The sequence below is a fragment of the Ixodes scapularis genome, unplaced genomic scaffold (assembly GCF_016920785.2).
Source record: "Ixodes scapularis isolate PalLabHiFi unplaced genomic scaffold, ASM1692078v2 PGA_scaffold4__175_contigs__length_147842914, whole genome shotgun sequence".
Classification (NCBI taxonomy): Eukaryota; Metazoa; Arthropoda; class Arachnida; order Ixodida; family Ixodidae; genus Ixodes; species Ixodes scapularis.
Window position 1 is genome coordinate 112,612,849 of NW_024609879.1, and position 12,482 is coordinate 112,625,330.

The window sequence follows — 12,482 nt, forward strand, 5'->3', positions numbered from 1 at the left end:
ACACAGATGTGAAAGGACCGCACCGCTTAGCGCGTCTCAGCGGTACAGGCAACTTGCATTTGCCCAGAGGCCTTGTATCCTAATGTAACCCGCCTGCTGCAAATCCTGGCCTCCATACTCGTTAGCAGCGCTGAAGCGGAACATTTGCTTTCGAGACTCCGAAGACTGGGACGTTGAAGCACCCGAGGGCTTCAACGTCCCAGAGGCGCTTGCTACTCCGTTCTAAGCTGAGACCAGACGCTTCGCCTTCAACGCGAGCTCGCTGGCTTCGGCAGTGCATTGGTTGAGCGTGCCTGCGCGATCACACTTGTTTTTGAAAGGGCAGAAAGCTTGCGCTTAAGGCGGAGCTTCTAGTCTGAGGTCAATAATGAACGCAGCATTGGCGACGTGCGCGATCAAAAGCGTCGCTGTGATGGGCCTTCCACGATTAGCCGAATGGTCACTATGACGTCAGCAAAGGTTTTCTCATTGAAAGAAATAAGAGCAATGTAAGAACTTCAATTTTGACGGGGTTGGCAGTGTTGGTTTCAGAGCGCAATGATCTCAACCTTCCACCATGTTAATTCTAAACACCGTCGAACTTGTTGTTCGTAAGGTAATGACGTCACGAGAGGAAACCATAGGAGGGCGCCACTAAAACTTCTCGCCGCTAATAGGGGCTGCGCTTTTGAACATTCACCGGAATATGCAAATCAGCACCGAAAGGGTACTCTCGCTTCTTTCTATCGACCGAAGGCGGCTTCCACTAAATGTTTAGACCCCACAAAATGATAGAAACTGGTCATTTTCTCTTCCATTTTCTCGTAAAACGACAACGAAGAACGGAAATAATTTAAAACATGACTATAAAACGATAATCTGTGAAATATGTGATCCGTGCAGGAACAATGAGCGTGACGCTTCACTAGCTCATTGCCCCAGTGCGCATTGCAGTTTTTGTGTTTAATCGTATTCTAAACTTCGTTATTCTCTGGCACTTTTCCGCAGTTTTCAGTCATTGGATACTCGAGTGTTCCGCATTGAAGTGCTCGCACCGTAATTTTTTTGTGAGCCTGTCCGGACTTTTTTACTCAAAGTCAGTTATAATATTTAATGACTGCGTTCTTTCGTCATTTAACATTAAATTTCCCTGTTTTAAATATTGGACGAACGAGATGTGGAAAAGAAGATTGGACTTTTGTCGTCTAAGAAACAGGAAAATACTGTTTGGGCAGTTTAGTTTCCTCTCTTTTTTTTGTGTGTGTCCTTCAAACAGCTTAAGCAAAAAAAAAAAAAAAAAACACTTCTTGAAAAACTTTTCTGGCTACGCCACTGATACACACTTTATTATACCTCAAGCCAAATGAATCTGAATTTCTTATTTGATGAAACGAGGGACGACGCACTGATGCAACTATCATCTTTCTTTACGCTAAATTTGAACACATCCAAAGTTTTCCCCTCTGTTTTCTGTTCCTACTTGCCCGGAATCTGTGTTCTATCCAGCAAAGGGTCATACGAGCACTTATCACAGTGGACTGCCAAGTTCCCCAAAGGAGACCGCTTTACAGAAAGTTCATGCCCTATGTACGATCGGGTGGTGCAAGAAAGCGCCCGATGTCAAATGCCCCACGACTGACACCCGCCCTTTTCCCTTTTGCCCTGCCTTCAAAAGGCTAGTTTTATCAAAAGCCCATGACGCGAATTCTCAGATCATGTGGCCTGGTCCTCACCGTGACGGCGGGGCATTCTGCTTTTAATTAAGTGACAGTTAGTGTGCTCACGAGCGTGTGCAACGTAATCATGCCGTCATTTGTAGACCCTCAAGATATTAGGTTAAAACATGGAACAATGCTGGTTGAAGCGTGCACACGGATTCTGCACGGGGGGCTATAATGCTACACCCGTACGATCGCCCACATGTCGTTGATATTTTAGACTACCGATGTGGCGCATTCCACATGTTTATGTGCATGTCTTTTTGTGCGCATGCTCTCCTGTCAAAGTGGCCGACAATCTTCTTGAAATTTATATCGCCCCTTTTCTTTTTGTTGGGAGACATTTGATTTATCATTATCTTTTTAATTTTAACATGAGGCTTCAAGCTGAGTTCAGTGCTTCGTGTCTGTCAGTCCCTTTTTGTCCTCTCGTTCTAGAGTTATCATGCCTAGGCAATCTCTGCCATATTGGTTTTTGAATACCCGGATAGCAAATACCAGATGAGACAAACGGAAGAATTCGAGAGAGGGAAGAGCTCAGTGGAGGGGCGCGCCGATGGCCTCGAAACGGGTTGCTTACGAAGGTCCCTCGGCCTGGCGCAAGAGCTCTATCTCTCTCTCGAAAAGGGCGAGAGAAGGTGATGAGCAAACAGTTTCCCTCCCGTTTTTCCCACCCACCATCACTAATCTCTCCAAATCTCTTTTGAGCTTACGGGACTCGGCGTCCTCGTCCTTGAAGGAGGAGGGATCCCTTCATTCCTAAGTCGACAGTGTTGAAGGAGCTGCGCGCCCGCCAGACCAGTTATCGCCTGCTCCGCTCTCTGCGCGTAGTTATGGGAGGGAGCGTGATCACGTGATTAAAACCAAAAGTGCGGTTGGTTCATCGAACACCTTAGCTTCCTCTTCACTTTCAAACGCACACACAGAGAAAGTGGGATCGCGTGAACCAAGGCCTAATGATAAGGTGGGGACTGGAAGACGGTGGGGACGGTCCCCTCAATGTCCAACACGCGCATCCGCGATCTGCAAAGGGGCAGATGCGCTTCGCACTTTATAACGTTTTTCTTTTTTTCCCGGCAGAGATAGCTCTTTTCAAGAATGGCAAGATAAACATGTTCATATCAGGACACCGTGGTGTCAGTTTCTAAATTGTTTGGGTGCATTTCATTGCTTAGCGGACATTTTTTTTGTCGGGCGAAGCGGCTCGGCATCTCCTTTATCCACGCTACCCTTGCTGGAAAGAGTAAGAACGATGGTTTAATGTCAAGTGCGATCTTCAACATGCGGATTGTCAAGACCTTGGATATTCTCTCGGCAGCGCCTACACACCGGTGATCTTCCTTTTTTGTGGCCAACCATACATGTCACCACTAGCTTCGGCGGACCGAAGACACGACGGACCGCTTTCTTTTCCACGTGAGTGACAATGAGATGATCCTCTCCTTCCTCTTGACCATCGGGGACATGTGTTCTTGCTGCGCAATGTACGCTTTGTTTTGGTCCGATGAGTTTGAACCGTGTCTAACTCTGGGCCGGGAATCTCCGACGAGTCCGCGTGTAGTCCACAGCGATCGGCCCGAAAGGTCCAGTACAGCGTAATTTGGAAGTGCTTTTTATTCTAATAGTCTGTGAGGGGCATTCTGATTGGTTATTTTTGTGTTTGAAGTCATTTTTAGTCCATGTTTTCTGTTAAAATATGGCTGTTTCTTGACGGTAGATGTGTGCTGTAGTAAAGTCCTCCCAGTATGTTCAAAGCCGAATTCCACGGGCCGCTGAGTAGTCCTTCTCTGCCAAGATTCAGCTTGTCGGGTGGTTGTGGACTGTCAGCTATGTCGCCGCGCTATGCGAGTGTGTTTTCCAGTAATCGTCTTTACTCGACAATTTTTTTTTTAATGTGAGTGATTTACTAATTTAAGCATCATGTTCCGCTCAACTGTCATATTTTTTTTGTATAAGAGTAGTTATTGGACTGATAATTTAGTAGTACATTTGACACTGGTGAGCTGAAGGGGAGGCCAGCGGTTTGATTTATAACTTGTAAATAACATGGATGTAATAGGGGTACATTTATAACTTCATATTTCTGCGCCGCAAACACCGCAATTCTTAAAACTGTTTCTTTTTTTCTTTCAAATCAACGTAGAAATATAGGTGTGAACTTAAATGTCGAGATTGCAATAAACATGTCTTAAGGCTAGATGAAGGCTTGAGGGACACTGTGATGTTGCAAGAGTAGGGCTAAGCAATTTATAGATTAACCTTTCTACTATTTGAAGAAAAAAAAAGAGCTCTAAATTCGACCTTGCAATGCATGTGCCTGCCAGTGCATTCAGAGTGGTGCAACCAGTTCATCCGCATGCAATAAAAAACATAGAGCCCACATCTATAGTGCAGCAGCACGATGAAGTGGCACACATGAGCAGCTCGCTGACTATCTAGTAGTGTCGGTTGTGGCAGAGCTTAAGCTCGCCGCGATGCATGTTCTGTTTTGACATGTGGCATATTTATTAGTTATTTTAATACTCGTCAATCTTAATTTGTATGTTCTTGGTTTGGGCTACTTTTAGATTTCTTTTTCGTCTTGTTTTGTTTTGTCTAGAATTCGTGCATTTTAGTAGGTATAATTTTTTTTTTTTTATTATGGTTGAATGGTACTTTTTTGCGAATAAGCACATTGTAGAGCTGTAGTTACAATATTTAATGAATGGCCTCCCCAGCTGTAGTTACAATATTTAATGAATGGCCTCCCCAAACTTAGATGTTACTTGCAATCGCTAGCTTTTTTTCTAAAGTTGTAAAATAAACTATAACATACGGCAGTCAGCACTGAAACCCAATAGGGTGTTCACACTAATTTATCTATAAAAATGTTCCTAACATATCGCATGCCACTTGGACAAATGCAGATGTTAAGAAATTGCATTCATCCCACCCCTCAGATTCTCGTCTATATTGAGCTATGTCTTTCACCGCTATGGGCAGAGGCCAGCCGATTTGCTACAGTTTGGAAGGTGGAGGGATGATGTGCAGGGAAGCTAAACTCTGTCCCTCTCTCCCATATTGCCTGCTACAATTGTTCCAAAAGTCAGGGAGAAGGAGGGGGGGGGACTGCCCCCTCCCCTTGCCCCCTTCTTCCGATAGGGTACAAACTTGGGGATGCCATAAATAAATGCCACCTCTTATGGCTGCCATTGCGTACAAAGGGGAAAAAATAGAGAGAGAGAGGGATGTAGTTTATCTTTATCTTAGGTGTTCATATCATCATATCAGAAGGGATACGAACGGTTTTGGATGATTGCGGCTGGGCGAGCTAGCAATGAGTGCTGCCTTAGTGTTCGGTTGGGACTCTTGCTCAATCGGCAGAAAAGCGAGTCCCAGCCAACTATTGGAGCGGATCCTATGAATGGCTCTTGGAATTTTCGCAAATGGCCCGTTGTCTGGCAAATAAGTGCACTGGTACTAGCTAAGGGAAATAACGAGCTGTTTCCTCTCTTTTAATATTGCTGACTCTACATTTAAGCATTCATTCTTCACAGGAGGAGGGACACGACCAACCAACCTATCTGGTGATGCGAATCGACGAAGAGGACTCACGTGCCATAACTGTGGTCTTGGAGGATCACTCCTTTGAAGTGATGGATATTGTGGCTGGCGCAGCGCTCGTTCTTGCAGTGCACGGAGTCCACGACATTTTTTACCGTCAAAAAGCAAGCCAGTCGCTCGCAATGATTGGGCACTTCATTGGTTTGAAGTACAGAATAAAGTCCGTCCTGGCTTTAGACTTGATCACAAAGTTAAAAACTTGTTAGCCAGAGGACATTTGTGTGCCAGTTTTGCCTTTTTTGCCATGTTCTAAAATTAAAATCTTGGTTTAATAAACTCTATTCTACTGTTTTCTTTCTATGCTGACTTTTCATGAGAACCTATTGCCTGCCTCTGTGCAGGCTCATATGCTATATATTTCATGTCATTTTTGAGCTGCAGTTCCACATTTCTTATGCAACCATCTCCTTGTGAACATGTACATTGCCGCTTTTAGATTGTAGGGCTACTGTTCATTGCAAAATACTTGAGTTGTCCCTAGTTGCATGGAACAACTCATACAATAAGGACAAAAGTATTCCAAATTACCGTGACACCAAGGGAGGTATTGACATTCCATAGAATTATTGCAGAACGAAAAGTACAGTGGTCGCACTTCAACCGGCTAGAAATGTCACTTGCCAGAAGAGTTTTTTTTTTAATTTTTTTTAGCAAGCTTTTTTTCCAACAAAACCAATTTTACACTTCCTTTCTTCTAATTCTGTTTTCAAGTGTTTCCGTTACTTTTCACTGGGTTAACTTACACTCAACAGCACACTAAAAACAATATTTAACAGCATAATTGAGCGGAGTTTGTGTGACCCCTTCCTGAAGAGGTTGCTAATTCTTTTATACAGAGTTTAGGCAACACATCAAAATTGGCTGTACTTACTGTACACAATTCTTTCTGTAGAGTAATTACAGCCCCATTCTAAGTGTTGCCTGAACTCTGTATTTAAGCATTAAGCACGCTCTCCAGGAAGAGCACTTATAACCTTTTTGTGGGTTAAATACAACTCCGTTAGAAGTGTTGCCTAGAGTCTGTATTAGCGTGTTGACTATGCTCTCTAGTGCTAGAGAGCATAGTTAACTCGCTAATACAGACTTCAGGCAACACTTCTAACGGAGTTGTATTTACCCCACAAAAAGGTTATAACTGCTCTTCCTGGAGAGCGTGCTTAACTCTTAAATACAGAGTTCAGGCAACACTTCTAATGGAGTTTTAGTTACTCTCCACAAACAAGTGAATTCAACTCTTCCGGGAGAATATGTTTAACTCTTGCATACAGAGCTTGGGCAACACTTCTAATGGAGTTGTAGTTACTCTAGACGATGGAGTGAGAGTAACTCTTCCTGGCGAGTACTCGTAACTCTTGAATACAGAGTACAGGCAACATTTTATCAGAGTTGTAGTTACTCTACACGAAGGAATGAAGGTAACTCTCCCTGGAGAGCATTCACTCGTCAACATGGAGTTTCGGCAACACTTCTGATAGAGTTATTGTCACTCCACACAAAAGAGTGAAATGTACTCTCATCAAAGAGTTTAGGCAACACTTCTCATGGAGTTATAATTACTCTACACAAAGGAGTGAGGTTAACTCTTGCACTTACACATCAAAAGAGTAACCCTTACTCTCTCAAAAGTATTAGAGTTACTCTCTATAGAAGAGTTAAGTGAACACTTGTATGGAAGAGTTAAACATACACTTGCCTCCGAAGAGTTATAGTTACTCTTTAAAAGAGTGGATTCTGTGACAAGCCACTTACACTCCAAAAAGAGTTAAATCGACACTTTTTTTTTTTAGAGTGTGGAATTGTCTCCAGCCCTCCTCTTTTTTTTTTTGTCATCTCACATGCTCTCTATGATGATTTAATCCCACCCTCTTCAGTTCAGTTCTGCAAGCCTAAGCCAAATTTCCGAAGAAGGCAATCTTCGTTGTTCTGTGCCTTCGCTACGTAAACATAAACATTGCAATGTAAAATCCCGTTGTAAATATAGGAATATGGAATCCGCATAGTTTTCCTGTTGGTATTATCCTGAAGTCTCAGTGACACGGAAATAAAGTCAACTTATCATGATTACATTTATGTATCTTCGAATGACCAAGGAAATACGTCCTTGAGTAAACATAAATACGAGTTATTTTTTTGTTGTTTTTTCAGATGTCTAAACAAGAGGAAGCGAGGAATGAAAACGCGAAGCTGGTAAAAAGAATACAAGAACTGGAGAATCGTCAGGTACAAGCAAACACATTTAAATAGAATAATATTGAAATGTTTCTTCTTTTTTTTAAGCTTCCTTTAATTCGGAAGAACAACTTACTTTGCATGTGGTGAAAGGTGCTTACGAAACTAATTTCAGCTTGAGGCGGATCAATATCGCATTGACCTTGAAGACGACGTTAAGGTCCACAGGACTGTGCTGCAGGTAGGTTCAAAATTTGACTTGGGAACTTCAAACACTCCACAGAATTTGCCATAGAAACTATAAAGCGCACACCCAGCTCGACGCGCGTGAAGCGAAAGCTCGCGCTGCAGAACCCAGGGATCCTGGGTTCGAGCCCCACCCCTGCCCGTTTCGTACTGGATGAGCATCGTACCGGCGTGCGGACGTGTATCACTACTGCGTGGTGCACGTTAAAGACCCCAGGCTAGCGGTTGTACTGCACTGGCTAAATTGCTCAAATACAGCTGACCAACTACACGCTGTATAAATATCCCCACAACCATAATAAAATAGAAACTAAAAATAATAGACACCATGACACCCTGTAGAAATGTTTTTTTTGTTGGTCAAGTTATGCCAAAAATCGTCGTTATAAATTACGTTTACATTCATGTCTTCGTTGGGAAGATGACTTAGCCACACGCAATTATGACGGGTGCAGGCGATACCACCTAAGAAACAATGACGGGGCATTCACCCACACCCTCCATGGCCACCCAAGCATAATTTATTTACTCATTAAGCAACCCCTTTTGAGGTTTCAGCATGATGAACACTTTGCTGAAGCAAAGTAGACAGCAGTCTTATCAAAATGTTAACATGACATAAATGAAGACACCCTTCAAACTTGAATCCCTATGACCTAGAAGAAAAAAAGAAAAGACGTAGGTAGGTAAGGTGCTATCTTCTAAAGCAAAACATCTGAAAACACTCGTTGTGTCCTCAGCTCGGGTGAGGGGCACTTCTTTACATGATTGCCCATCAATGCCCGAATAAAGGGTCGTTCACACTTCAGTTGTGACTAAAGCCAAAGCTACAAGCGCCATACTCCGTTCACCACTTGCAGCTCAGCCTTCAACGCGGGCTGGCTGGCGTCCGCGAAGCTTTGGTTGCGTGTGCCCGCGTGTTCACACTTGTTTGAGCAAGGGCAGAAAGCTCGCGTTGAAGGCGGAGCTTCTAGTCTCAGCTTAAGGGTGAACGAAGTATTCGCGGCGAAAAGTTTTGGCACCGCCGCCTGGTGGAATTTGTTCACAACCCAGAGTGAGGATACTTCAACTGCCTCTGCTGGTGTAAGCATCTGCAATTCCAAGCTTCCATGCACTATGAAAATTAATACATAACCGCGTGGGTAGCATGTGCACTACCCGCAGTGTGGCAGAGCCGTTTATTTGGAGAGTTTGGCCATACATTGGTTTGAATAGGCGAGAATTTCGGGGCCAATTATAGGACTCGAAACAACCTTTAGCAGTGGTCGTGAGCTCTAAATATGTGACACGACTAATTTAAACCGTTTTCGCGGTGCTAGAGTGAAAAGTTATAACTCTCGGTGATTGAAAACTTGGCGCATACGAGGTTTTCGTCAAGTCCGTATTCAACGGCAGAATGAACGAACGTGCGCCCCAGACACAGGGCCGACTTGCTAGAAACAGCGTCTGAGCTGAGACTGGGGGGAAGAAAGCACTGCCAATGCCAGCGCACGAGCTGAGCGGGGCTCATTACACGTCTCGAGACACTCGCGAGCTCCAGCCTTTAGACTGTTTTCTTTCAGTCAATCTCAGCCACGGTGGTCTCAGCTAAGATGCGGTTCTACCAAGCCGGTCCAGAGCAAACTCTCAACGAAACGCCAAGATTGAACGCTTCAATTTCACGCTTTAAATGCAGTTTTCAATACTGTGACGTCGCGGTCTGCTGATTGGTCGACGCTGTGTTGCCCTTCTAGTTTACGCTCTAATCACGGGGGCAGTATTCAGCGCTGGCGGCGTCCTTTGCGCCACCCATAGGCCAAACTCTCCCAATATACGGCTCTGCAGTGTGGAAATCAGACTTGCCCCTAGCGAGCTTCTCACCTCGAATAGCTTGCCCGCGAGATCAGGGCTTTGAAACGTTCTTCTGAAGAACGAGCTCTTGCACTGGAAAGGGACGTCTCAAAGCCAGTCGCGTGGGCTAGTTTGCGTTTCTAGCCTTAACTGCAGTCTCAGCATGAGAGCTTAAGGAGTACAGGCCGTTGCAAGCCTGGCGTTAAAGCCAGTGCCCCTTCCGGGAAAGCACATGTGCCAAGCACATGCACATGCGTCACGCGCATGTGAAAGCACATGCGCGTGACGGCCCCTTTCCCTGGCTCGCGATTGTGAATGCTTTCTCGCTCAAGTAGAGAGATGACCGTGGCCAGGTTCCCTTCTTGCAATCGTCTGAAGCTCTTGTCAGCATCGCTTAGAACGTCTTAGCAGCGTTTCATAACTAGCACGACGCTGTCAGGCGGCGGCGCCAAGACGGGCGCGTTGCACGCTGCAGCGACTGTCGAAGAGCTCCGGCGTGTTGTCCGCTTTCGGCGGGCTAGGGATCCACAAATGATCAGGTCACGTATACGCCTTGCATAGGTGATGCATAGGACTTCAGCAGAAACGAAGTATAGGGGAGATAGGTGGAGGTGGAGCTCTTTCGTTTCTCTGGTCGGGCCATGTGCGCTGGGGCCTCGGTGCTGCTTTGGCTGGACGAACTCGGGACCGCTCCATGGAGCGCTCTCGGTCCTGGTTGGATTGACCGGGGTGATATATGGCATAACACCCTCTGAACTTCGACGATTCTTCTACACACATGGTACATTAACTTAAGGGCCGATTGATAATTATCCCTCTATCTCCTCTAGACAACTATACCCCCTTCATTGGTGATATACCATATACCTTCCGTCGTCCGTTCAGCTTTTATTCGTTTTATACTATGATAAAAGCTATATATGCACAGACACAATGGTAGTATGAAGTTATGCTATGTATGACGGATTGTGTTAGAATAATTCGCCTTGAATATACTCGGTTGCTTTTTCGCGTTCAATTCCAGATCGCTCCCTGGCCCCACCCCCTCCCCTTTGCTCTCATTCACACATACACAAACACACACACATACACCGGGTCGCGTGGATGGTTGAGCGTGTTGGTTAGTAATTTACGATAAGGAAAGAGGGATAGTTAAGACAAACAGACAAGACAGTGACCAATATATTCAGCAAAAAGCAAAAACTCTTGGCTGCCACAAAGTCTTTCTTGGGTCGTCTTTCCCGGTTTTTTTTCCAGCTTATATAACCCAATCTATTTCAATTAAATATTGAAACTTTTGGTGATGGCGCGGTGATAAAGTATGACATATGTTTACGTAGCTTCTCTTTTTTTCTTTCTCACCAGAACCTAGAAGATAAAGTCGGACGCATCTCAAGGGAAGCAGTCACCCGAAGGAGAGTGGACACGCTCAACGAACGAGTCGAAACGTACCTTGGTCCTTTGGAACGGCTGCTGAACGGCCTGCGTGATGTGGACAAAGAATGAATGGCACTCCCCCAGTTGTCTCCGATTTTGCCTGTATCGAACTGCTGTCTTTCGAGCACTCTATCACCAACAATTCTGTCGACTGCATGCGAGTGGCCAGAATGCTATGATTATACTTGTAGCTTTCAAAAGGTCACGTTTTCAGGCGTTAAATAAAATGAGTAGTTTCCAGATATATACATTCTCCGTGCTTCATGACGTGGCTTGCGGATTCTTATTTTGTTCAGAAATCCGGAGTATTTTTTGTGAAGACAACCTTAAAGATGTTTTTTTTTTTTTTTTGTGAATTTGCTATCTTCGGGTTAGCACGGTAAACATTACTGAATTTTTTTTATATCCCACCCTATTTAAGACAACGGTATACATAGCGTTTACTACATGATTGCCTCTTTTCATGTGACTGCAAAATATAAGTTTTAAACTGCGTAAGGTTAGTTCTGAATTTGTCCGAAACTCATTAAGGGCATTAGATTTTTATAGAAAACTATAGACAATTCCCATCATTGCCATCTCCAAACCGCCATATTTTTTTGCTTGGCCGTGGAACGCATTCTAAGAATGTGGCGATTTTTTTTCTTTGGAATTTAAGTGGGTGCGCATGTCACATTCGATGTGCCGCAATTCTGATATTGCTTGAAATATATAGGTTCTCTCATCTTATAATTAACTCGAAGTCGTAGTGTGAATACGACTAGCCAACAGTATGTTGTCCACGTCATTATCTTAGTGACATGTCATTACACTACGACTGCGTAAACTAGGAAATCAGGTGCGAGCCTGATACCAGGCGCCCGTCGACAAATTGGTTGAACGCGTGTGCCAGCCAGTCTTGGCGGTGACGCGTTAGCTGTAAAGGCGTTACCGGTAACGGTTTGATTTCCTTTAACGTAGTAACTTACAGGTTAAATTTTTTATGAACAGTAACGGATAAATAACTTGCGTTACCGAATTCAAGGAATTGGTATCGGTGTTACGTAACTAATATCTCCCCCTCCCCCCTCCAAAAAAAAAAAGCCATTACATTTGAAAACGTTTTTGTGTTTCTAAGTGCCAAGTTATAAGAATTCTGGCGTATTTACCTTTTTATTTCGCGCTATTTTTTCCGTGCATTCAGGTGGAACCTTGAACAAGAAAGGGTAATTATATACAATTCTTCATGAACATCAAGGCCTGTTCACACATAATTAGCAGCAAGATGTTTTGGTGGCGCCCTCGTTTGGTTACCTTTCGTGACGTCATTACCTTGCGAACTACAAGTTCGATGGTGTTTGTAGTTAGCATGGTTGAAGCCTGAAATCATTGCGCTCCGAAACCAACACTGCCAACACCGCCAAAATTAAAGTTCTTCCATTCCTCTTATTTCCGTCAATGAGAAATCTTTTGCTGACGTCAAAGTCATCATTCGGTCAATCGTGGAAGACAGACCACAGC

General features: G+C 44.2%; 1 protein-coding gene across 1 annotated transcript in view; it reads left to right on the forward strand.

Annotated features, from left to right (window-relative positions):
- The window catches only part of LOC121046074 (TNF receptor-associated factor 6-B), a 46,405-nt gene extending 35,177 nt beyond the window's left edge, over nucleotides 1-11,228 (forward strand). The window contains exons 8-10 of the mRNA XM_040499772.2: nucleotides 7,446-7,520; nucleotides 7,645-7,710; nucleotides 10,911-11,228. Coding sequence (XP_040355706.2) covers nucleotides 7,446-7,520; nucleotides 7,645-7,710; nucleotides 10,911-11,051 — 282 coding nt within the window. The 3' untranslated portion in view covers nucleotides 11,052-11,228. The remainder of the gene's footprint in view (nucleotides 1-7,445; nucleotides 7,521-7,644; nucleotides 7,711-10,910) is intronic.
- Nucleotides 11,229-12,482: the final 1,254 nt, after the last annotated feature.